The sequence below is a fragment of the Battus philenor genome, unplaced genomic scaffold (genome assembly GCF_028537555.1).
Source record: "Battus philenor isolate CCGP_79_NKW_IND1 unplaced genomic scaffold, ilBatPhil1.0.hap1 SCAF_11, whole genome shotgun sequence".
NCBI classification, from domain to species: domain Eukaryota; kingdom Metazoa; phylum Arthropoda; class Insecta; order Lepidoptera; family Papilionidae; genus Battus; species Battus philenor.
The window spans coordinates 926994-952696 of NW_027181673.1; the positions used below are offsets into that span (position 1 = coordinate 926994).

General features: G+C 36.5%; 1 protein-coding gene across 2 annotated transcripts in view; it reads right to left on the reverse strand.

Moving 5' to 3' along the window:
• Window positions 1–471: 471 nt before the first annotated feature.
• The window catches only part of LOC137929746 (echinoderm microtubule-associated protein-like 2), a 114942-nt gene continuing 89710 nt past the window's right edge, over window positions 472–25703 (reverse strand). For both annotated transcript variants that reach the window (XM_068772842.1, XM_068772834.1), the window contains exons 9-20: window positions 19643–19853; window positions 18599–18799; window positions 17480–17666; window positions 13555–13763; window positions 12351–12477; window positions 10730–10860; window positions 10438–10559; window positions 8900–9032; window positions 4843–4930; window positions 3658–3802; window positions 3444–3525; window positions 472–2596 (exon numbers count right to left, since the gene is read on the reverse strand). In XM_068772842.1, the coding sequence (XP_068628943.1) occupies window positions 2471–2596; window positions 3444–3525; window positions 3658–3802; window positions 4843–4930; window positions 8900–9032; window positions 10438–10559; window positions 10730–10860; window positions 12351–12477; window positions 13555–13763; window positions 17480–17666; window positions 18599–18799; window positions 19643–19853 (1762 nt within the window). In that variant the 3' untranslated portion in view covers window positions 472–2470. The remainder of the gene's footprint in view (window positions 2597–3443; window positions 3526–3657; window positions 3803–4842; window positions 4931–8899; window positions 9033–10437; window positions 10560–10729; window positions 10861–12350; window positions 12478–13554; window positions 13764–17479; window positions 17667–18598; window positions 18800–19642; window positions 19854–25703) is intronic.

Genomic DNA, 25703 nt, shown 5'->3' on the forward strand with positions numbered 1-25703 from the left:
TATAATATTCTAGTTATTTATTAAGTTTTTGTTGCAATGAGTGGATCAACTTGTTAAGGTGTTTGTGGAAATCTTTGGGTAAGTCTCCGTCCAGCTGTGGACGTCAATGAACTATAATAATACAGAGCTGTCAGTAAAATAAGCAGTGGTAGCCCAGAGGTATCGGACTGATAAAAGGTCGTAGGTTCGACAGCCGGGACATAATGTTATATAATTTTTGTGTTAGTTACATAGGGTTGCCACTGCTTACAAGTTTTAAGAGGATGGGCAGCAGCGTCCTCTGTGTACCACAATACCACACCGCGATCGCCAACCCAACCAAATCGTGGCGATTATGGTATATCCCCATAGATATCTTTGGAGGAGGCCTATGCATTATAGGCGTCTATCGACTAAAGAGAGAAGCAGTAAATTGTAAAAGAAGAGGGAAAAAAGGTGTAAATAAAAGATTATGTTTAAAAACTTTCTTTATTGGAGGCACGTTGGCGTTATGTACACACATGCCTGGGCAGTTGCTGCAGTAAGAGGGCGCAGTCCGAAGGAAAGACGCCCCAGGGACTACACCTCACAGTTCAGACAGCATGCCCTTTGTACTGAGATTTGTAACGCTCGTTATATACGTTCAAAGCTTAAAATCAACTTAACAAGCCGTTATGTGTTACATATAACTTAACATTGACTTAATCTAAACGGTACGGTTAAACCGGCGCCACAAATCGCCTATTATGCGTTAAATTAAAAAAAAATACACAAAAAGCTTAATCACATACAAAGTACTCAGTGTTGCCAGTGTAAAAATACTTAATTAAAATGTTGCCATATATAGCAAACTAATCTACCGTGTACAATTCGACGGATTCCGTACATTAGGCGATACAACCTACTTTCCAGCGATTCAATCACAATCTTTATATATTTTATATAATTTAAACATTGAAGATAAAAATGCAAAAGCGGAATTTAATTTAATTCAATAAGCTCTTGCAAAGCATTTAAGACCAACATATCACTTTTATCCCAGATAACCTTATTGGACGCAGCATTCATTCGTTATATAGAACTAAGTCCAATATAACCTGTATTAGAAAATTCCTTTCCATATTTATTATCTGTGACCGGAACAATTCGAGAGATTTACAGTATAACTTGGAATAAATTTATAGTTTATTTATACGCAAGAGAGATATTAGTTAGAGGTATATTAACTACATCTCTGTAACTTGCTTAAGGATGTAGGCTTTGTCGAGAACGAACATCACCTTATTGTTCTTGTTGGTGATAGTGGACGCCTGTGAATTGCATTGAAGGGATGAACGTGTTGGTCATTTGTAAGGCAAAAGCTTTTACACGTATTTTCAATCAGTATATAAAGTAATCACTCCGAAATATCTTTTTTTTTAATTGGAATACGACTGGTAAATGACATCTGGCAGTACATTCTTTGCTAGGACAGATAGTAAATAGCCATAAATTTTAATATGTTACTAATCCGAATTTTGAAAGCGATTTTTATAATTTTATTGCCATTATCAGGAAGAGTGTTCCAAACTTTATTGTAAGCAAATAAGCTATATATTCACCCCTTCAAAGCTTTTACACTAATAACTTATCATCCCGTATAGAGCAACATGAAATTTTAGACCTGGTTCGTATAAAAATCGACCGCCATTAATTTTTGAATGTAAAATATTTTGAAACATATCTCTTTATATATTAAAAATGTCGGAAACGAAATGTCAAGTGATCAAAATTTAATTATATTTATTAAAATTAGCATGTCCATGCCCTTTTTTGTCTTTGGTTGAATTTACTTCAGTTTAATTTGTAAATGTCACTTTGACATCCGTTTCCCACCATTTTTTGACATTTAAAAATATTAAAGATAATTAAAATTTGCGAATAGAAATGATCACACGCTTTCCAATCACAGACACAAGAAGCAGGATTTATATATAAATATAATATAATATTACAGAATATATTGACGTTTATAATTATTTTTCTTATAATTGCTACATTTATAAAGGATGTTACAGGATTACACTCAATTTTTTTGTGCAATTCACTCTGAAACAGTGTAGGCAGAGACTCAGAAATTTAAGTTTATTCCTTTTAACAGATTTTTAACCTAAATATAACCATTTATACATTTATAAATATTTATTCAAAATAATGTTAGTGGATAAAACGCAATAAAAAGACGAGTAACACCGTCTGTGTGTAGATGGTGTTACGAACTATACATTGCTGCATTACAAGCGAACATTGCACTGTGTGCGTGAATACGTGTAACATGTAATTATGCGTGTGTGCATAGAGACGCGCATGCATATACATATAGGTACGCACACATGCGTATGTTTATACGCATGTGTGCGTACGGGACGCTTGTGACACGTGACTACGTGCAGGTGTGTGTACGTATATGTGTGTGTGCGTACGCGGCGCGAGCGCATGCGTGTGTGGGCATTCAGTCGACGAGCCACTGAGCGACGGCGGTGTCCAGGCCGCCGGTGCTGATCAGCCTGGAGTCATCAGGCAGGAATCGCACGCAGGTCACGTGCGACGAATGACCACCATACGCGTGCGACAGCGACTACGCATACACGTGAGATTCATATGTAAATAGCGAAAAACTTGACATAGTGAGGGCGTTGTAAAGATAGATTATTAGACTTTCTTTTTTACTTAAAAACTACATGCAAAACGTGAGCTGAATGAATAATCGTGAATGTAAAACAAAGGCATGTATGCCAATGTCTGTGGAACTTAAATCTTTATAATAAAAAAAACATACATAGCAATATTAAACGGGATATTCCAAAAAAAAGTTTTTTCTTTGTGTTTTGTTTGTGTTATTCTACTTTTTAATACTTCGGCATAAATAAGGTAAACTAAACAAAAAACGATATTAATACATAATTAAAATGAGATCGTCGTAGTGTGTAAAAGCGTGTATAATTCCCAAAAAGACTATGTATCTATGGAAGTACGAAATAGGATATTCCGTGCACTTGATCTTTGACTATAATTTTTAGATAGGACTTATAGCTTTGAGGAGGTACGGTTTCCCCCCGATGTGGCTTGGCAAAGTACTGGATCCAACAGCACCTCAAAACTTACAGAGTACGGTTTTGATGTTATACTAAGAATGTCTTATAAAGCTATCTTTTCTCGAAACAGATTATGAAGAAAGCCTGATGAGACACTATGTCTTTATAAAAAAGTAAATGTATTTTTTATCAAAGTGGAGATAAAGGTCTTTCGGCAAGAATCAAAGTTTAGATGGACTAGTGGTCATGTATTGTTTCTAAAGATGTTCATCCTGTTAGCCGAAAGGCTTTTACAGCTTCATCGGTACTGAGTTCACGGAGCGGAAGGGTCCGTGAACTAGATTCTAGTGGTCAACTGGGGTTACCAGTTTATATGTGTGATCTGCTCACCTTGGGCTGTGTGACGGGATACGCGTAGAGCTTCACCTTACCGAAGTCATCACCTGTTGCCACCAGCCGTCCATCATACGACCTGTTCATGAACAATATAAATGATACATAACAAAAACAATAAGGATTTCAAAAGGTATATATATATACCGATAACAACATTTCCAACTAAATTCGAGAGTAACTCCATTAAAATGTCTGTTTGTTTGTATACCTGGTGCAAGAGTTGATGTCGGTGCCATCAGCGTTCTCCGGCCATACGCCGATGGTCTGGAAGGTGATGGGGCAGGTGTTGGTGGCCCATGTCACGTCGCGCATGGACGTGGGGTTGGTGATCTGGCGGCACGTCGTTGCGTTCCCTGCAATGTGGGATAGATGTTTTTTTTTTAATCTAATAAACCCACTTCTGGTTATGGTACGTACCACATTGGCAATTCTTTACCAGGTAACTGATTTGGCGGTGTATCCTTAACTGATATACACCAATACTTCGCTTAGCGTCGTTTCGTGTTGCGTTTTTTTTCGAAGTTGCGTCGCTGCTTAAATAGTGCTAATTTTCACTGTGCGTCGTTAGATTTTAGAGGTCCCGTTGTTTTGGGTTCGAGTCTTTAAATTTTTTTTCTAAAAGATGGCAACACTTTTGTTTCTAATTGCGCCATGCAATCAAAACTATTGCATCAACATGCCATCAAACACACACTTTGTGTTTGGCACTAATTGGTCTAACATTACTCCTGAGGATGCCCCGTGGAGGGGTGAAACACGTGTTGAGTGATTTAGCGGTGGTAGTTGTGTAATTCGCATTGTTTGCCGCATGCGCATTTATCAACGGGCTGGCGGGCGGTGCACTTTATCGCACGGCTACTACTGCATTGGTGGAAGTAGCTAAATATTGGTCCTTTTTTACTTAGGATGAACTTCCGCAAAATACGTGCTTTTAAATTTTCGATTATTTTAACATTATAAATAGTAATCTACCACCCGCTCGGAACTCTGATCTGACTGAGAAGAAACGGCTAGATACTTGACTATTGCACCTCTTTCAAACGATTTTTTTAATGGTTCAATATATATATGTATACACATATGCATATAGATGTTGCTGCTATATATACATACATATATTACGTCGCTGCTAAATGTATCAAATGTGTATTTGATTATTAAAAAAAAAATAATAATAATGTCATGTGATAAATTGGTAGATGGCTGGTGTTATTAGGTGAAGAACTTGTTCAGGAGTTTATAGTACTATGTATATATATTTAGCTTATTTTCATTTTTAGGCAGAGGGCTTGCAGAGAATGACGTCAAATCTGCTTGCCTTAGTTTAATGGGACACCTGGTATTTAGGTGGAGGTATGGACTCTATTTCAATAAGTAGAAAAAAAAAACTCACAGAACAGAAGCTCGTAGTCCCCGGAGTTACTCCTGATATACTGACTGTCCTCCGACCAGTCCAGGTGCGTGATGTAACTTGAGTGTCCCTGGAAATAAAGTGTACACATACACTAACCGATCTTCATATATCCATATGGCTGAGTAAGCTTTCTAAGTCTACCATGCATTTTATATTACAAGTAATTATTAGTTTTATTATAAAGCGTTTCTATTTACTACAGCGATACACGTATACTCAACCATTGGTTTACAAATCTATTTTATTATGTATACAACTTTCTCTATCGCACACATCTTCCGTCGTTCTCGCACGAACGACAGTTGTGATTGGTTGTAAAATAGGGATTTTGATTGGTAGCATAAATAACGTTATTTGTAGGATTTCCTAACGTAGTTTAAAAGGTTTGGTATAAATATAAAGTTTCGCAAATAAAATTAATTCTGTACATTGCACTTGGGTTTTAATATTAACTCCTAGTGATACTTCTAGAAATTCAAGATGGCGACCAATGACTTGAAAGCCTCGTCTGAACATTGTAATTAATATTTGAAATCATTACCCAAAATTTTATTAAATGTGAATGTGACCTTATGTTATAATAAAGTATACGTACAAAAACAATAATACTTTTATGGTAATTAATTTGTTTAGAGTATAATATTAACGATTTTGAATCGAATTGATACTGCTTAAATGGCATTTGTAGATTCTGCGGGTTTAAGATGGCAAGGCGCTGATGGCTCCTACTCTAAGGTCTGTTTTAAAGGCTCCTGGGGGAGCTTTGGCTCGGAGGAAAGATACTCGGCTTGAACTATTACTCGTCGATGATATCTGGTTAGCATTCAGACACGAGCTGAGCGCTCACACGAGCCAAAAGGGCTGAACCGGGTTAGTTGAATACTATTGCCTGGCTAATACCACTATTACTAGTTTGGAAAGCCTTTGCGCTGGGAGTAGAAGTGGAGGAAGAAATACCAGCATTGCTTCCATCTAGTATGATCATGGATTGTTGTCCCATATACGATCCGACCTCGTTTCGGACGAGACCGGTTGGTTATTGAATGATGATGTAGACGGTACGTGGCTTATCTTATCATCGTATCGTTCGGAAACACGAGTATATGTTGGTCTCAGGTCGGTGTGGTGTTTGCAAGTGCCTATTAACGGTACTGTACCATTGCATCTCGCCTTTTAACGGACGTTTTCCATGTACGCATGGGAATGGATAAAGAAATGAACTGAAAATTTGGCAAATGGTTTGCAATATTTGGGATAATATTTTAAAATATTTCATGTCTATATATTACAGAGAAAATTAAAAGATTTCAAATATAAAAATATCTCTACTGCGGTCAGGAGGTACATCGCAAGAGATAAGACTACAGCATAATTGAGTTCACGACGGCTACCACTGGGGAAACGAAGGTAGAAGAATGACATTATACAATAAAGTGAAAATGTTGCCATACTGCATTCATCTTGTTGCAACTACATTACGTCATCATCAGCCAATCATAAGCCGAGAAGTGTTGTATAGCGCTCTCTTTCGACGGTTTTATATAAAGAATTATATTTCTATGGGATTCCCCTTTTCGATGCGGCGCTTACTATGACGTATTGTAGTTTCTACAATCTCTTTCTATATCAACCTCTCTCTGTTATGACTTTACAAAAAGAAATATATACATTAATGTAAAATATATAAATATATAGTATGATTAACTACATCCAACTCTTTTTTACACGGTGGATAAGTTTCTGATAATAAATACATTTAAAAAACTTTAAAGTTAAACGGTTTTTTGATACCCATATTGTGGTAGCTGTGGAAAAATATGTACCTAGTCCGCCATATTGGAACGGCGTCCATCTTGAATTTTAAATTTTGACATAATCATCGTGTTTTACTAGTGTAGCCCTCTCATTTGATACCCATATTGAGGGGGCTAAGGAAAAATATGTAATCCGCCATTTTGTATCGGCGGCCATCTTAGATTTATAATGTTATTGATTTTATTATATTGTATTGTCATCTAAATTAAATGCGTGTACCAAAATTTCAGACCAATCTGACAACGGGAAGGTACTTAAATTTCAATTTCTAATTTTGACCCAAATACACAAATTCCGTACAGGTCGAACTAAATAAAACCGTTTAAAAATGTGCAAAAATATTGTTTAAAATATAGTTGTGATTTGTGATAAATTTGGGGACAAATTTTAAACTAAAAAATCGTATATGAACACATAGTCTTAGATATATATGAAGAGATATATTATCACGTTTGGTAGAAGGGATTGGCTATCGTAATGTGATATTATGGTACTCAGAGAACGTTGCTGCCCATCTTTGGAAACTTGTTTGTAAGTAGTGGCAACTCTATGTAATTATTGCACAAAGTGTGAATATATAAGATTATGTTCCGGGAATAGAACTTGCGACCTAGGATTGCAAATCTCAATCCTCAACCGCAGGGCTACTATTGCTACAATTTATAAGTACAAAACATATAAAAATTTATAATGAGAAAAGAAATAAAAATCAGTTTCGTAACTTCTTCGCTACATATAACGTGGATGTGTTGCTGACTGTACCAAAAATAGTATCATCAGTTCATTTGTTAGATATGCAAATGTTTACCAAAACTTTTTGTTTTCCAATTGTATTTTGTTGCTATATAAATAAGTTTCTAAAACTAACGTCATAATTATGTAGGGATTTGTGTTAAGACAATAATTCTTGTAAAAGAGTGTACTTATTCCTCCCGGCATAAAAAAGAGTTGGGTGTGCAACCATTCATGCTATACCAAGGTTCTATTATTACCTATAATCAGGCGATATTTCTACCTATAGCTTCTAATTACACCGTTGCAAATAAGTTACACGCAAGCGACATGGCCTATACTACACGTGCTGATGCAAGCTATGTTGTATGGGTTACCCTTCTACGTTTTCTCTCCGTGCACTAGAATCGCATGAAATGGATGTCCAATGTTAATATTCATACGTTAACTTGCTAAACCTCGATTCAGGGTTGGCATGTTCGCTAATAGGGTTGTCACAAATGTATAAATAATATTAAAAGTACATGCGAAATGATATAAAAGTTTTTGTGTAGATTACATCTTCATGATAAAAAACGAAGAGTTTCTTAGCCTTGATCTGCCGTCACCATTGCTGCTACCTTACCAGGGGCTTGGAGCCTGATCTTTTTGTTGCTTGTCATGGTTTCTTGTCGTTTCTAATATAATCGGTAGATATTGCTGCGGGTAGACGCGACATGAACAGGCCACTAATGGTATCGACGACACAGTTAAGTTCGAAAGTCGCTGAATACGACGCAAAATCGGTAATTGTGCATCTTTGGGGGATCCGTATGCCTTGCAATGGGCGTCCGATTGAAAAGATGCTTACGCCATCATCTGTTAATATTATTTTTGTCTCTTGTTTTTATATATATACAAGCTGTGACCCGTGAATTCGTTCACTAGGGATTTTTTTTTAAATCTTTCGTTTTTCTTTTATAATTTCACACAAATCTTATGTCACCCACAACTCGAAACGTCATCTATCGTTCGCTGTTTTCGTTTCAATTGAAATCAGCAGTAACTGTCACGTCAATATATAGAAGGACAATGGTGCCATCTGTCAAAAAATGGCAATATCAACATAGAAACCTTCGTGGCCTCATGTACAATAACTTTGTTAAAGATCATAACATGATCAAATGCATAGTTCACGACTGTATAAAGGACATACAGACAAACATATATGTTATAGTACCATTAATAGTTTCACACAATTTATGATATTATTCTTACCACTGTGGCAGTTTTAGTTAAAAAAAATAATTACGCTTAAAGGCTCTTTCTGGAGCTTTGAAAAGGTTAAGCTATTTGGCCAACTAGGTTCAAACCTGAGCGCAGTTGTCCCCTCTTGAAAAAGTTACGACCAAGTAAGGCATTAGTTCTGACAAGTGGAAGAGTTTTAACCTTACAAGCTAGTAGAATACCTGATATTTGTCGAAGTTAGGATGTGACAGTTGGTACTTACCAGGCACTTGCCGAGGCGAGAGTATCTGGCACAGTTATCGTCGACCTGGTAAATGTAGATGAAGTTGTCGCGCGACCCCAGCGCCACGTACGCGTTGTTTGGCGAGTACTGGATCGTTTGGATCGGCTCCGACCTACGCATAACCAATAGAGCCTTACTAACTATACAAAAGTTATCATGTTTTCCTGTTCTGAAGACATCATCACAATCTGAACAAGATTGCAGGAAGTCGCTGAATCCAGGTTGCGTGAGACAGATCATCGTGACGATTTTTGAGGGAGGCCTATATATTCCAATGGGCCTATCCTCAGATCTGATAATACTTATCACCTTAATAAGTTATTAAAGCTATAAAGGTGATTGAATATTTGTGCAAAAGTTTTGCAATATATTTCCATGTTAAATATAGCTTTGAAGCTTTTACATTTATTTCCAAATAACTATATAATGTGATCATAATGATATATGTTACAGAAATATTTTTTTTTCTATAGGAATCCGACATGACAATGACATCTGGCAGTATAAAGTCTGTAAGGACAGATAGTAAACAATAATTAATTTTAATATGTAGTAATCTGATTTTGAATGCGCTTTTTATTACTATATTCTTCTTCTTTTCAAACACTGCAAGGCATAAACCAAAGATCACCACGATAGCTTACTTTATAACCATTACGTCATTTTTTTACGTATATATATGTAGAATAAATTAATAAATGGCAAATTAGTAAATCACCCTGTATATATCTTAATTTGAATTAAGTATATTTATGAATAAAAATAATATTAACACTGGAACAGCTCATATAGTGTAGAGCTCGTGGGGCTGAAGCAAAATAATCACTGTTGTCAAAATGTTTTCGCTTATCTGTCAATCCATCGGTCTACGCATGCGCAAAAACTAAAAACGCGCGGCGTTTGATTTGAAGGCGGCTGTCAAAACCGCATCTCGCGCCGAAAAATATTATGAAACATAAAAATGGCGAACGGCGTCAAGTGACATATGTGTTGTTATTGTTTTGTGAATTTGTATTAAATCTTTAGTGCTGTGATGGAATATGGAATTAAATAATACTATGTTATATAAATTTTGAATCAATGTTTAAGATTTAAAAATGAGTGGAGAAAGTTTTATGTAAATATTATTTCATTCGAATGACAAATAATTTATTACGGCGTTGGTGTGTCTGAAGTTGTAGACGGATGCCTTTTACAATAAACTGTGTCTATCTTTCATCCAAGCGTTTTAATTTTTGTGCTCTAGCTCGTTAGGTGTTGTCTCTCACATTGCCTACCTAATCTGTTAAACTCCACGACAGGGCCTTATAAGTTAAGAAGTTATAAGGTAGTCCGAAAAGGCAGGATGAAGAGTGCTTATTATATGCTAATAGGTCCTATTGAAAACCTGAGAAAAGGGGGAGGCCTATGTCCAGCTGTGAACGTCGTAAGGCTGAAATGATGTTGTTATTTGTAAATGTTTGCGATCAACATGAAGTGCTAGTGTGTGAAGGTATGTGATGGTGTGTGGTACTTACCCGTCGTGGTGGGAGGCGAGTAGCTCGCGGGAGTGGGGTTCGAATACGAGCCAGCGGCCGGACAGACAGCCCACGGCGATCGCGCTGCCATCTCGTGACCACGCACAGCATTGGGCACGCTCCTGTGACAAACCATATGCCTCGTGGTTAGAGGATTCATTCATCTTATTCCAAATGACTTTTACACATAAATATGATTAACATAAAATCATCACTGTGCATAATTTGTATCTAGATGTTGCTCTAATGTAGAAGATTTTATAGTTGAACACATTAAATGTCGTGAACTTACTTCAATGTCTTTACTCCAGACTGTTGAGTGGCTTAGTCCATCCCAAAGCTGGAGTAATCTATCCCAGCCGGCGGTGACGAACTGAGGCAGCGTGGGATGCGTAGCCAGACCCCATAGCTCATCCACATGTCCTGAAATTAGAAGTCGTTCATTAAATACGTTTATTCTGAAAAGGGATCAGTGTAGGATCGTTTAGCGTCTCATTCTCATGTGGTTATATTATTTTCAGGAGGGTTTAGGTTTTTTTTTTGATATTTTAGATTAAGATAACGTGGTGTGATAATAAGAGGGGGGGGGGGGGGGAGACGTCGGTTTTATTTATTAATTTGCATGGAATGTTAGCATACTTTATCTTTTTAAACGGTTTTATTTAGTTGGACCCGTACGGAATTTGTTTATTTGGGTGTGGAATTCTCGTGTCACGGTGTTCGAACTTGAACTCCTCTGAAACGGCTTGACCGATTTTTACCAAATTTTATATGCGTATTTAGTAGGTCTGAGAATCGGCTACTATCTATTTTTCATACCCCTAAGTGATAAGTGTTGTTCACCCTTAAATTTTTTTTTTATTTTTTTGACGAAATTTTTTGTTTTTATTTTTTTATGCTACAACATACAAAAATACATACAACCCTAAATTTTCACCCCTCTACAATCAACCCTTATTTTTAAATTGAAAATTAAAAATATTTTTTTGCAAAACAACGTTTGCGGGTTCCGCTAGTAACATTATAAATCTAAGATGGCCGCCGATACAAAATGGCGGATTACATATTTTTCCTTAACCCACTCAATATGGGTATCAAATGAAAGGGCTGCACTAGTAAAACACGATGATTATGTCAAAATTTAAAATTCAAGATGGACGCCGTTCCAATATGGCGGACTAGGTACATATTTTTCCACAACCACCACAATATGGGTATCAAAAAACCGTTTAACTTAAAAGTTTTTTAAATGTATTTATTTTTATTTCACACTTCTATGCCCTCGTTTATAGGAAATTTCTGGTTCTTCTTCTATTTTAGGAGAGACAGGGACTCTATTGGTCTTAGCAGACGCGGCGTGGGTGGACCTCCGCTCGGTGGATAACGACATTATTAAGGTCGCGATAATTACAGGTTGCGGTCGCAGCAGGAGTCGTCTTGGCGATCTTTGTGGGAGACCAATACCTTGCTGCACAAAAAAAAAATTTTAGATGACGTCTTCTTCTTCTTCTTCTTCCTTCCCTTTTCCCTTTATTTGGGGTCGGGTCTCCTTATCAATTTGCGTCAGGCCACTCTATTCTGGGTTGTCCCTGCATCAAGTTGAAGGATTTCCAGTTCCTTTCTGATATTAGACCACCACGTAGCTTTTGGACGCCCTCTCCCTCTAGGGATTTCTGGGACGTATTTTACGAATTGTTCCTCCTCTAAAGATCATAATGTTTCTAAAAAGATTTAAGGTTAATAAACTCTATTAGATGCGGCGTGTTTAGACCTTCGTGGACTGACGACATAGTTAAGATCACTGGATACTGTCATATCTTTAGGTGAGGCCTATCTATAACAGTGTTTGTTTATCAGCTGACACAATGATGAATCTCTATTTGAAGATAAAGAAATAAAGATAAAGGTTGTACCAAGAACAGCTGGTGAGAAACCCAGCTGCAGATCTCCGTGAAGAATGCAGTTCTTTGTTGTACCAATATAGATCTGACTACCTCGCCCTTCCGCTACCACTCGCACTCCACCATAATGACCCTCGATCTGAATAAAAGTTAATATTTATTAATTTCTAATTTCTCTTGTGTTATACAGGTATGGAAATGGCATGTATAAGGATACTTCATTTATATACCAAAAAGCTTTAAAGGTTTTACCCCTATTTTTTATTATTCTCAAATATGTCGCATTAATATATTTTTTATTGCGATGTAACAGGCCAATGACTTTTGAAAGTAAAAAGTCTGCATGAAAAGATAGTAAATAAAAATTAATTAGTAATAATTGCGATAATTGGATATAATTTTTTATTATATACATAAATAGTATCTTTAGATATTTAAATATATTTTGTGTGGTATGAGTGTTTTTTATCTTAACCACAATTTGATTTTACTTTTCAATTTTATTTTGTCTTTTGATATTATCTTGTCTCACCTACTTTCATTGAAAGTAAGAAAAGGACCAATATTTAGCCACTTCCGCACATGCAGCGGTAGTCGTGCAATGAAATGCACCGCCCGCCAACCCGCTGATAAATGCGTATGCGGCAAACACTGCGAATCACACAACCGCCACCGCCAAATCACTTAACACGTGTTTCACCCCTCCACGGGGCATCTTCAGGAGTTATGTTACACCGATTAGTGCCACACACAGAGTCTCTGTGCATGTGCGGAAGTGGCTAAATATTGGTCCTTTTCTTACTTAGGATGGACTTCCGCGAGGTAACGCCTGATTCCATTAAATACTTTCATTGATTTATCTCTGCACAGCCTAAACGGTTAACTGGTAGAGTATGCTTTCGACATTAAGTTAGTCGTTATGTATAGACAGCATATTAAGTGTTTTAAATAAATAAAATAAATAATATTAATTTTCAAAAGGCTTTTTCTTACTATTTTAACATTGACAGCAAGTGAGCTAGAAGACTTTCTAAGTAAAGTTTTTATACCTTTCTCCAATCACCCTGTGTAATTTATAACTTTAGATTTACTTAACTAAATGCAACGATGTGTATTATGTAAAGGCCTATGCCTTGCAATGGGCGTATACCAGCTGAAAAGAAGAAGAATAGAATTCAGAAGAAACCTATATACGTAGTTGTGTGTGTATGCTTACCACATTCTCCATTCCGGTGGCGTTCATCTCGGAGTCGAACATGACAACTCTACCATCCTTTCCGCCGCCGGACAGCACGCTACCGTCCTTGAGGCAGCACAGCGTGAACACAGGACCCTCGTGGACGCCACGCACCAGCTTCTGGATGGTGTTGGTGCCGCGGCCCCATACTATTATGTTCCCGTTGGAGTCCCCAGAGAGCACGTCACCTGCGAATGTGTTTAGAAGTTTTTTTATATAATATTATTAACCAGTTATTAGGAACTACGTGAGGCAATGGCGTCTCTTTTACTAAAATGCACCATTAGTAATAAAGTACACACATACGTATTTTATTTCAATATACGCAGCAATATATCTGTGTAAATAAGCGATTTCTATCTAAGTACTGAGTCATCACGAAATCTCTAGAGCCGTGTAAGGCTTAGAGATTTTAAATATTGTAGAAATATTTCTTTCACGTAACGCAAGTCAGCTTAGTATGGATTTTACACATTTTTTTTTTAAATTTCACCCCTTAAAGGGGGTTGAAGAGACAATCATGAAGTTCGCGGAGCACACGGGAGACAGCTAGTGGAGATATAGATTTATTCAAAGGGTGTAATGTTCAAAATATTGTATTAACACTGGTTTTCTTTTATTAATACTTAGTGAGTATTATATCTATTTATTTTAATTAAGCTTCAGACAAAGCAAAGTTCACCGATTTGATTCTGCAATGGACGAACTTTGACTTGCTCGGTTAAACTTAAAATGACATATTGCCTCAAAACCTTTTTTAAACGGTTTTATTTAGTTCGACCCGTACGGAATTTATTTGGGTCAAAATTAGAAATTGAAATTTAAGCACCTTCCCGTTGTCAGATTGATCTGAAATTTGGTACACACATTTAATTTAGATGACAATGCATTATAATAAAATCAATAATTTACTAAAAATCTAAGATGGCCGCCGATACAAAATGGCGGATTACATATTTTTCCTTAACCCCCTCAATATGGGTTTCAAAAACCGTTTAACTTAAAAGTTTTTTAAATGTATTTATTTAAATTAAGCTTCAGACAAAGGCAAAGTTCGTCGAATTGATTCTGGATTGGTCGAACTTTGACTTGCTCGGTTAAACTTAAAATGACACATCGCCTCAAAACCTTTTTCTTATCTTTTATAGATGGAGCATTTGACATCTGTCTACGACGGTACATGCTTAGAAAACACCTATTCACTCATGTCTTTGTGGCATGCATATCGCGCGCCACTCGCTAACCGCTCCGCCTTTGGACCGCGCCTCGAATGGTGACCCCGACGTGATCCAGTGTAGGAGTGGTGGTAGTACTGCAGCTTCTTGTTAATGTTGACCACACCTTCGCTCGCAGTTATAATGAGCGCGGAGACTCTCAACAGCGCGATGCAAACCTTTTGTTGTGTATACCGTGACGCCATCTATCATCTATCCGTTTCATTACCGACGCTGCCGCGATGTAATCGACTGCGCGGGCGCGTGGGTAAGAGCTCGTTGCTAGGCAACGCGTTTTTCGAGGCGCGGTCCAAAGGCGGAGCGGTTAGCGAGTGGCGCGCGATATGCACGCCACATCTTAAAGACTTAAGTTATAATTGTCTGGAAACAATGACGCCGATAGTTTGTTCCACTCCTTGTCTGTTCACACTGTAATAGTATCAAAACGTGCGAGGAATGTATTTATCCGTGTAAGTACAAAGTGTTTCATTGTTAGCTTTTAAAGATTACACGAGCTTGAGACTGCCAAGTACTTACGTAACATAGCTCAAAGGAAACTTGCACGTACTGTATGTACACCAATACCTCGCTTTGCGTCGTTTCGTTTTGCGTTTTTTTCGAAGTTGCGTCGCTGCTTAATTAGTACTAATTTTCACTGTGCGTCGTTAGATTTTCGAGGTTGCGTTGTTTTGGGTTCGAGTCTTTTTTGCAATTTTCTTTTTTTTCCAAAAGATGGCAACACTTTTGTTTCTAATTGCGCCAAGCCATCAAAACTCGAGGATTCCCTTTCTAACTAAAAATTAACGCAATTTGAATACAGTTTTATTATCACTTTGTTTTGCTAATTTTAAGAGTTCAGTTTCAATACCATAGTGTGTTGTAATATAGTGTGTTGTGACTTTTTTTAAAGAGATTAATAAATTTATATTAATTTTTAGGTGTTGTTTCTGGTTACAAAAGAGGTAAATATTTTTTCCAATGTGTTTATTGGCAGAGTTATATTATTTTTTTTTAATGTTTACTTTGTTCAATTTTCTTTATAAAAAGTAGTATTTTCGTGACCCTGGAACCTATCTTCGATCTTTACATGGTTTGCTATAGAAAATCTTAATTCACTTTGCGGCGTTTCAATTTGCGTCGTGTTTTTTTTGGAACGTAACCACGACGGTAAGTGAGGTATTGGTGTACATGTATTATTACATGATTGGTGGTTTATTACTGTGGAAATTATATACAAATAATTATTAATTAATATACATGTAACGCCATCTATTGGAACATAGATTGTATAGTGTTCCTACCATCATTGTTATAAAGTAAAATGTATGTATGTTTCTGAACGTATAATAAAAAAGTTAGTTCTGTTCGAATCTCATAACCGGCGTTTTATTATAATTATATAATGTTAATACATTATCGTATCAGCCGTAGACGCTCACTGTAAAACCTAGAATCTCTACGTATATCATGCGCTGTCCACATTTGGTGACCTTCCGCGATCTTGACTATATCGTACGCCCATCTAGTGGTGGTTTTACACACGCCACTCTTTTTATGGTCTGAATTCCTACTGCTGCCCAAATGGCATTTGCAGATTCCGCGTGTATGAGGCAGCAGGGCGAAGAGTTCCCCTAAGACCTCTTTTAAACTAGCGAAGTTCAAGGTTCTTATGTCTACTTGTTACTATTTTATAAGATTGGGAGACGGCTGAGCTCTTAGATTACTTTGGTGAACGCTTCATAAACACGCCGCGTCAACTGACTTGTGAACACTTGGTAACCTATTCTCCCCAAACATCGAATTTTAAGTATGTGTTCTAATTTAATTTTCATCTAGGACTAAATAAACGAAACAAATAAAAGTTATGGATTACGAAAATATCAGTCTACGTAGTAACTGGTTGAATTGAAAAAATTTAAATGTCTTGTCAAAACATTTATTATGACCTAAAAACGAGTATCGATAGTTTATCAAAATGGCGGCTCTCAAGCTGTCAATGTCAAGGAACGTCATTTGAAATTTTGGCGGGAATTCGCTCGATCACACGCTTTCATTATAAAATATTCAAGGAAATCGAAATTAAAATAAGAAAAAATTGTGAAAACCTACAAATGTATTACGCAAAATTAAAAATTAAAATTTGTAATGTAAATCTTAGCTACTTTCTGAAAATTTAATACGTGTTGTTTAAATAATTTCACATATAACCGCTTAGATCTTTGATATGTTAACCATTTTTTCAAGACTGTTATGTAACATCGATAAAATTTAATTGAATTATAGTATCTTGCGATTCTAGAAAATGTTTCATTCATTCGTGATTCAAACATTTTAGTAACAAAAATCTTTCCTGTTTTAAAATTTTCCGCAAAAAGAAGTATTACACCATGTCGAATATCACTCGACAGTGGAGCTTGTGGAACAAAATCAGTGTCGAGTGACACTCGACATTGGAGTGGAAAGGGTTAAGGTTTTATAATACAAAATGTCGCGTAGCATGTGATATATATTATCCTAGTGATTTTTCATTCTATCAAAGTTTAATCACTAACGCGAATATTATTATAAATTACAATTTTGAATTACATATAAATGGCATCTTTTTATTTCACCATTAGCCCAATGTAATTAGCTATTGATTGTGGACAGGAACGAGTATTGAAAACAATAGAATTTATAAAAGAACTCACCGTTAGGATTAAATGCCAAGCAGGTGACGTATTTAGGTTTATCTCTTCCCTCAAACACGCCCATCCGTTTGTACAGCATGTTGGTCTGGTCCAGGGTCCAGAACGCGATGTGGTTCTTGCCGCACGTCACGATCTGGTTGCGATCCAGCGGATGGAATTCCACTGCCACCACCGTGTCCACGGAGCACTGGTAGATATGGAATTATGTATAAAAATGTCAGAGAATTTTTGTAGCAATAATTTTTTAGGCCGTATTTTATAACAATTCAATCATCATCATAAACACGTCTGCTGTCAGACGTCCAATATAAGTCAAAGGCTCCTCCAAAGATCGACACGGTGACCAGTATTGCGTCACTTTGACTATGTCTTTAGTCTCCCTAGTCTACCGGCTTTCCATGAGCAATGTGCCCCGCCCACTATTACTACAGATGAGCTATTCTTCGAGATGCTTCGATGACTGGTTCTTCTGCGGAACTCCTCGTTTCTCCTTCGATCTCGCAACAAAACTCCTAGTATAGCTCTCTCGATTGCTCCCTCTTTGCATTAGGTAAGTTTCGTAACATCTCGTCCAAAATACCGCAATGTCTGAAGACGAAGAACTTCGACCTGATGATCTGAGACTTGATCGCTTACGAAAGGCCTCATGAGACATCTCATCGTTACACTAAAAACCTTACCTATACCGATACCACCTATCTAATATATAAAATTCTCGTGTCACGGTGTTCGAACTTGAACTCCTCTGAAACGGCTTGACTGATTTTTACCAAATTTAATATGCGTATTCAGTAGGTCTGAGAATCGGCTACTATCTATTTTCTATACCCCTAAGTGATAAAGGTTGTTCACACTTAAAAAATTTTTTTTATTTTTTTAACGAAATTTTTTGTTTTTATTTTTTTATGATACAGCATACAAGAATACATAAAACCATAAATTTTCACCCCTCTACGATCAACCCTTATTTTTATTTGTAAATTAAAATATCAATTTTTTTTTGCAAAACAACGTTTGCGGGATCAGCTAGTAATATATAAAAATCCTGTCTACTTCAGAAACATTGGCTTGCGATAATTTACCACGGTAAAATACATTAATCTTATGGAAAGCTTGTACCTTAGTTTCCGCCAAGCAGTGTTTATCAGGCCTCTGCCAGTCCCATACTGCGATGGTGTGCTCGGGCGCGTCGTCAAGCGCTGCCAGAAGTGCGCCATCAGCTCGCGAGAAGGCCAGTCCGGCCACGCCGCGCTGCAGCTGGGCGCCGCCCAACACGGCCAGGGTTGCCAGCGACACCGAGTTCCATACGCGGACGTGAGGCTGTACCATGAAGTAGTCACATTAATTACGTACAGTAAATAGTATGGAAAACTACAAATTAAATTTACTCGTTTATTTCCATACTTTTCGATTTTTTACTAGTTTTTGTTCGATGAGCTTTTTCAACACTATGAGTCAAGACGCTGCAAGAGAATATACACATACAATCCGCACTTGTATAATACTGTGATCAAAAAGTAAGGTAAATTTATTGATAAAACTTAAATTCTTTATTTATTCTTCCAAACCAATTTCATTCGCTAAAATTTTTCTAGTCCTTGAAACAGTCGGAGTAGTCTTTCTTCTATATCTTGCATGACCTTCGATTTGCTTTTCATCTCCTCAATCGTATCAAAACGGCTTCCCCGAATTGGACTTTTGAGTTTGCCGAATAACCACAAGTCGCTTGGAGCCAAATCAACGAATATGTTAGTTACGGAACGACATGAGTTGAGTTTTGGACAGTTTTCTCCAAAAACTTTAGCAAATTTTGGCGGCAATCGAGACATGACGCGTTACTATAATTACAACTTTTGACAAACAGACGCTTAATAAATATTATAGCCAGTTCTATCAACCTAAAAAACATCTGACTTCCTATTGGCTGCTAGTTTTAAATGACAATTTTACCTTATTTTTGATTATAGTATAACCCAAGAGCCTTATAAAAAGATTACGTTTTATAAAACAGTTTTTTTAAATATCTTTTAATATTATATTCTATATATGGCTATTTTAGTTGAAGACGTTACCTTGATGTAAATTAAAAAACGCACGCCTCGTACTGCAGTACAGCCTAACATAAATTATAAAACAGTATAGTTTATTCAAAAGTCAACTGACCCTGGCGTCCAGGCGATCATGACCTGCGCACTGGCCACTGGCCACGATGAGCTTGTTAGGGTGGATGGCCAGACACTTGACGTCATCGGTGTGACCGGTGTAGTGGCGCTGGCACTGCTCCTCTACGTTCAGCATCACCACCACCGCCGCCACGAAGTACACGATCTCACCCGTAGGTAGTAGGTACAGGTTGCTGCGGCAGTCCTTGCCTCTGTAACAAGCACATATAGACAACATAACTCATAGATCCATCCCAAAGAACGCTACAATGGCTGGTCTTTCGCTGAACGTATCCAGCTTCCCGAGACCTTGATTAAGGTCGATCCACCAAGTGGAGAATCTATTCGGCTCCTAGGTCACCAAACGAGAACCTTTCTGCCCCAAGGGCTGTTACCTTCACGTGCTATCACACGGAAACCTCTATTAATAATTATTATAATTTGTGTGATCTAGACAAAGCAACTGCCACGCCATAACTCACATTTTCGCATGCATGGATTTTTTTACATGACCCTCTTTTATGGAGGCTTTTCGTTACCCTACTTTATCTATGACAGTGATTTGGCTTTCGAAATATTTAATTCAGTATTTTGTTCTTCATTTTTCTTCTTTCATCCTTCACATAACCTCACATTTTCTCTCTTTCCCTCTGTAGCTATTATTCACATTTAATAATACAATTTTAAATTTTTAGGTTAAAACTTTAGACGGAAGTACACTCAGACTCGTGAAGGATTTGTTAACTTTTGTAAGCTAAAATTAGGGCTTTACGTGTTTATTTTTATTTTTCTATATTTATTAAATCTGTCAGTATTTTTAAAATAAGTTCTAAAATAATATGTTTTAAAAATTAAACCTTTGAGATCTTTGTGACCCCAAACATGATCATGTAAATACCATCTATGTAAAAGCAATTGTCGATAATTAAGTACAACTGAAATCTTATACCATTCGCTGTAAACTGTAACAGGAGTAGAAAGGAAGGCATTGTGTTAATTCAACGCGGAACAAACGGCCTGTGGTTTGCGAGGCGGTCATCGGCCCACTTGCACAGTTGTTCTGTGAGGCGTGAACACGGCCTTGGAGTACGTGCCGGTGAGCTTAACAGCGGATTGAAAGAAAACAATAAAACTTTGTTCCTGTTGACGCATAGAACAGAAATAGATTTGTTTTACATGATACGCGTTGTATCTCATTTATTGATATGATTATCCCACTTTTGTACGTTACACGTAGAATCCTGGAACAACAAATTTTGAAAAAAAAAAAAAAACTAGAATGAGATTGATAATCAATATATAGACTAAATAGGAATTATAGAATCTAAGTAATAAAAATGTGACATAAAATAACAATGTAATTTAAGAAAATGTAAAAAGAAATGAGAAATGAATGAAAAGTGATACAGAGCAAAAGGGAAAGACAGTAGAATTGTGGAATGAAAGAATAGACCGAAAGACAATGTGAAGTATGAAAGAAGAGAAAGAAAATAATAAAAAATTCTGCGAATAACTAAATAAATTTGCCCAAAAAGTCCCTGTCCCACAAAAGATTGGGGGTACGAGAAGCCCCCAATGCGGGCGCCATAAAAAAAAAAGACTAAATTGGAAGACCGTGTTCACAATGACCACTTCAATTAAGCGCTTTAGAAAGTACAGATGCGATTTTTTTTTAATTTAAATGTATAATGAGCGAGAGTCCAAATTAAAGTACGTCTAGGGGGCCCTTGCACCATGTCACCCCATGGAATGCCCAATTTAAATGCCCGAGTAAAGGTTCTCGAGGGAGCAGCCTTCGAGCGCAGTTACTTAGACGAGGTTTAGATTAAGCTCTGTTCGACTTTTGGTCACTAACACATACGGATTGAGTAAATGCTAACATGGCAATAATGTAGATCTATACCGAAATACTTAATATACAACAGATGCTCTAGCTTTCAACTGAACATCATGTGATAAAATAGATTTATTGAAAACTGTCCACCACAACAATTACAGTTTCACGAAACTATTGCGACGGTAATAAATCATTGGTTTTAATTGCATAAAAACAGTGCAAGTCTAAGATAAGACAGCCATTTTCGGAGGCCGACGTGGGTGGCCGGCGACGAAGCGGTAATTATGCCATCTCCGCAACAATTGGTAAATTGCTCAACGAATTTCAGTAAATGACGGACAATTTTCAACGTTCTTTTCAACAAAGGTTTGAGAAAATACTGTAACTAGTCATTTCTTAATTGACATCGAAGTAACTAAAGGAGTGAACAGGTCACATATTGCATAGAATAGATTTTCGCTGGTGCTTTAAGATTATGAAGTGAAAGGTGATGAACCAGCAAGCACAGCGTAGGATGTTCACCCTCAAGTTGAGCAGGCAACCTGGTAAAGATTGTCGAAAGAGGCAGATCCCTTCCAACTGTTATTTTCAGAAAACTGGACAAGCCGTGTATTCAGCAGGCTACGTCTTACAGCTAAAATGATGACGATCATGATATCATACATCATCAACGAGGTTCTAACATACGTGATGACAACGTGTGACAAGATAAAGATAAAATTAATTTATTCAATATTGGAACTTTTAACAAAACTCTTATTGATCCCCAACTTATTTTTTAATCTATTTCATTTTTGTCTCTACTCTGCTTCGCAAGGTGTTATATTTGCGAAGAAGAAGCAGAAAGAAACTACTCAATAACACATCTTTTAATAAAATTACAAATCATTTTATCAGATATAGTTTAAATGAAAATAAAATAATTAGGCGACATCGCTTCCAAGGATTCTTGTCATTTAAATATTCGTTTATTGAATAATAAGCCTTTTCCGTCAATCTACTTTTAATATGCGTTTTGAGTTTTATAGATAGTTGTACAGTGTTATTTTGCGGAATTTTATTAATCAATAAAAGTCTGATAACGTTTATAACAAATTAATTAGAGATTTTTTGCAGTTGAAACCGGTGCAGCCACTTTTTCACGGCGCCTTGTGAATACACTATTTTTATTGAATTAATTATAATTATTGTTAAACAATATTATCATAAATATATCGTGAGGCCAGGTAAATATATAGACCTGTTTAAATCGATTTGTCAAGGAGAATCACGACCGTAAATAACGCGGATGGCTCTCTTTTGCAAAACATATATATTTTAAATATACGCATCTCTGTACCAAAGCAAAAATCTATAGGACATTCTTTTTTTTTTCAGCCGATGGACGCCCATTGCAAGGCGTGGACCCCTTGGGGGAGGCAGGAAGTTTTTTGTCCCCGCTGTTGGGGACCTCTCGTTCCCTATCTCATGTTGGACAGGGACTTTTTAATTCTAGTAATTTATCCATATTTTTTATTATTATCATTCTTCTCTTTCATGTATCATCTTATCTGTCGTACTGTTTCTTTCATTCTGCAATTTTCCCAGTCTTTCTCTTTCATTCCATTAGCCATACATCCATCCTCAACCACTACATTCTAGGTTTCCTTACTATTTTATAATGAGATAGGAGGTTTGCAACAATGACCAGTCTTACGCAGACCGTATTCAGGGATTCCTCGCGACTTTTAATATGTCGTTGTTCCACATACTGGGGGATCCCCCACGCCGCGTCTTCTGGGTCGTGGTCGATACTCGCGAATCGGTTCTAACGGCAATCTTCACTTCATACGAGCAATTCTTAGAGCTACGTCTGTCATCTTGGTTCTTCTGCGGATTTTTCCATTTCTGATTCTATCTTTTAGCTATACTCTAGGCATAGCCTGTCGTAAGTGACTACGTAATCTAACTTCATCTTCAAACATTGCGGTTCAGAGAAGAGGTTTCGGAGGAAACAATGCTGTGGTAATAACTAATATTTAGGCGGAAAAGATAAACAGTCATTCGTATCCCTCTGTAAAAAAATCGCAATAGATAAAAAAAGACAAAATAGAACCAAAATGATACATAAAATTGTGATAGAAAATAATTATAGGATATAAGTAATAAAAATGTAAATTGAAAATGTAAAAAGAAAATGGGAAAGAATAATAGATGAACAGAGCAAAAGGGTAAGAAAGCAAAAATGTAGCATGAAAGATAGATAATAGACCGAAAGAGAAAGTAAAGTATGAAAGAAGAGAGAAAATAAAAAAATATGTGAAAAAAATAAATTGCCAATAAAGTCCCTGTCCCACCAAAGATAGGGTTACGAGAGGCCCCCAATAGCGGGGGCCATAAAAAAAAACTTATATTAACTCTCCTACCATCAATTAATACCAAACTAACGTTTTATATTTTTAACGGTATAAGCTGTAAAGTAGATACTGCTTGTCCATCGCCTTTAATGTTATAAATTCATTAAAACTTGCTTCTAATCCAATGGGAAGGTATTATTATAATTTCCCCGTAGACTAGAGCGACACGTACGTTATTCCAATTATATAATGGAGAACCATTACATATAATTCCAACTGATGTATGTATTAAAATGTATACAGTGTCTAACCTCGATTACCCGATACGTATCCACACCATTAGGGACATCAATACAAAAGGATGGCTCCATAGATTTAAACTAACCATATTCGACTTTATCTATATATGATCTTGTATCAATATAGTATGTGATTGAACATAATGATTTATAATAGACATATATCGGTGGTAATTTTTAGGTATTTTTATTATTATTATTTCGTAGAAATTTGTGTGTGTTTAAACGATTTTATTTAGTTCGACCCGTACAGAATTTATTTCTTTATTTATTTGGGTCAAAATTAGAAATTGAAATTTAAGCACCTTACCGTTGTCAGATTGATCTGAAATTTGGTACACACGTTTAATTTAGATGACAATACAATATAATAAAATCAATTACATTATAAATCTAAGATGGCCACCGATATAAAATGGCGGATTACATATTTTTCCTTAACCCCCTCAATACGGGTATCAAATGAAAGGGCTACATTAGTAAAACACGATGATTATGTCAAAATTTAAAATTCAAGATGGACGCCGTTCCAATATGGCGGACTAGGTACATATTTTTCCACAACCACCACAATATGGGTATCAAAAAACCGTTTAACTTAAAAGTTTTTTTAATGTATTTATTTTACAATTACATTTAGTATTTCTGATTTTTTTAAATCCACGTTTTTACATATTAACTCAAATAGTAAACTAAATTGAAGTTACCTAATTGTTACGTTTTTTATAAAAATTGGTGTCATGTTTGATTTTAACAACGATTCAACAATGTTGGGTTTTTAAAATTACGTTCCGTGCGACCACTTCCTCATCTCCATACTGCCATCAGGTTGTGCGCCAGTATTTGTGCAGTGGTTGGCGTCTTTCACATCGATAAATCTTACGATCGCATCTTGAGTCTCGTCCGTGCAATACACGCACGTGCGTGACGTGATATTGCTACTGCATGATGGACACTGTTATAAAGCCTGAAGGTGTCTGTTTTTTTTTAATTAGCCTCTCGTACCCCCTATCTGGTGTGGGACAGAGACTTTTGTTTTCATTTATTTAATTTTTTACAATATTTTTTTTTAATTTCGCTCTCTTCATTTACGCATCCTATGATCTTTCATTCCACATTTCTTCTTTCATTCTCTTTCGCTCTATGACCTACCATTCCTCTCTTATTATACATTAGTATTCTATTTCTGTTTATTTACATACTTTTGTTTTACATTTATTTCACTTAAGCTTTATAATCCTATTTATTTACAATTTACTAAGAGTTGTTACCATTATTACTTATTTTCTATTTACATTTTTATTATTATTATTTAGCTTTGGTTTTTGTGAATTGCTTTTTTAATTATTTCTCTACAGTATGAGAGCAAGTCATCTTTTGTCGATTTATCTTTTATCAGGGAGAGGGTGTCTGTTGTTCGACAGACATCGATGTCCGCCTCACTCTTTAGCCCCTGAGCCTCGTGGATTAGACTTCTAGCTTTATATAATTAACCCTTTCCACTCCAATGTCCAATGAGTGTCACTCGACACTGATTTTGTTCCACAAGCTCCACTGTCGAGTGATACTCGACATGGTGTAATACTTCTT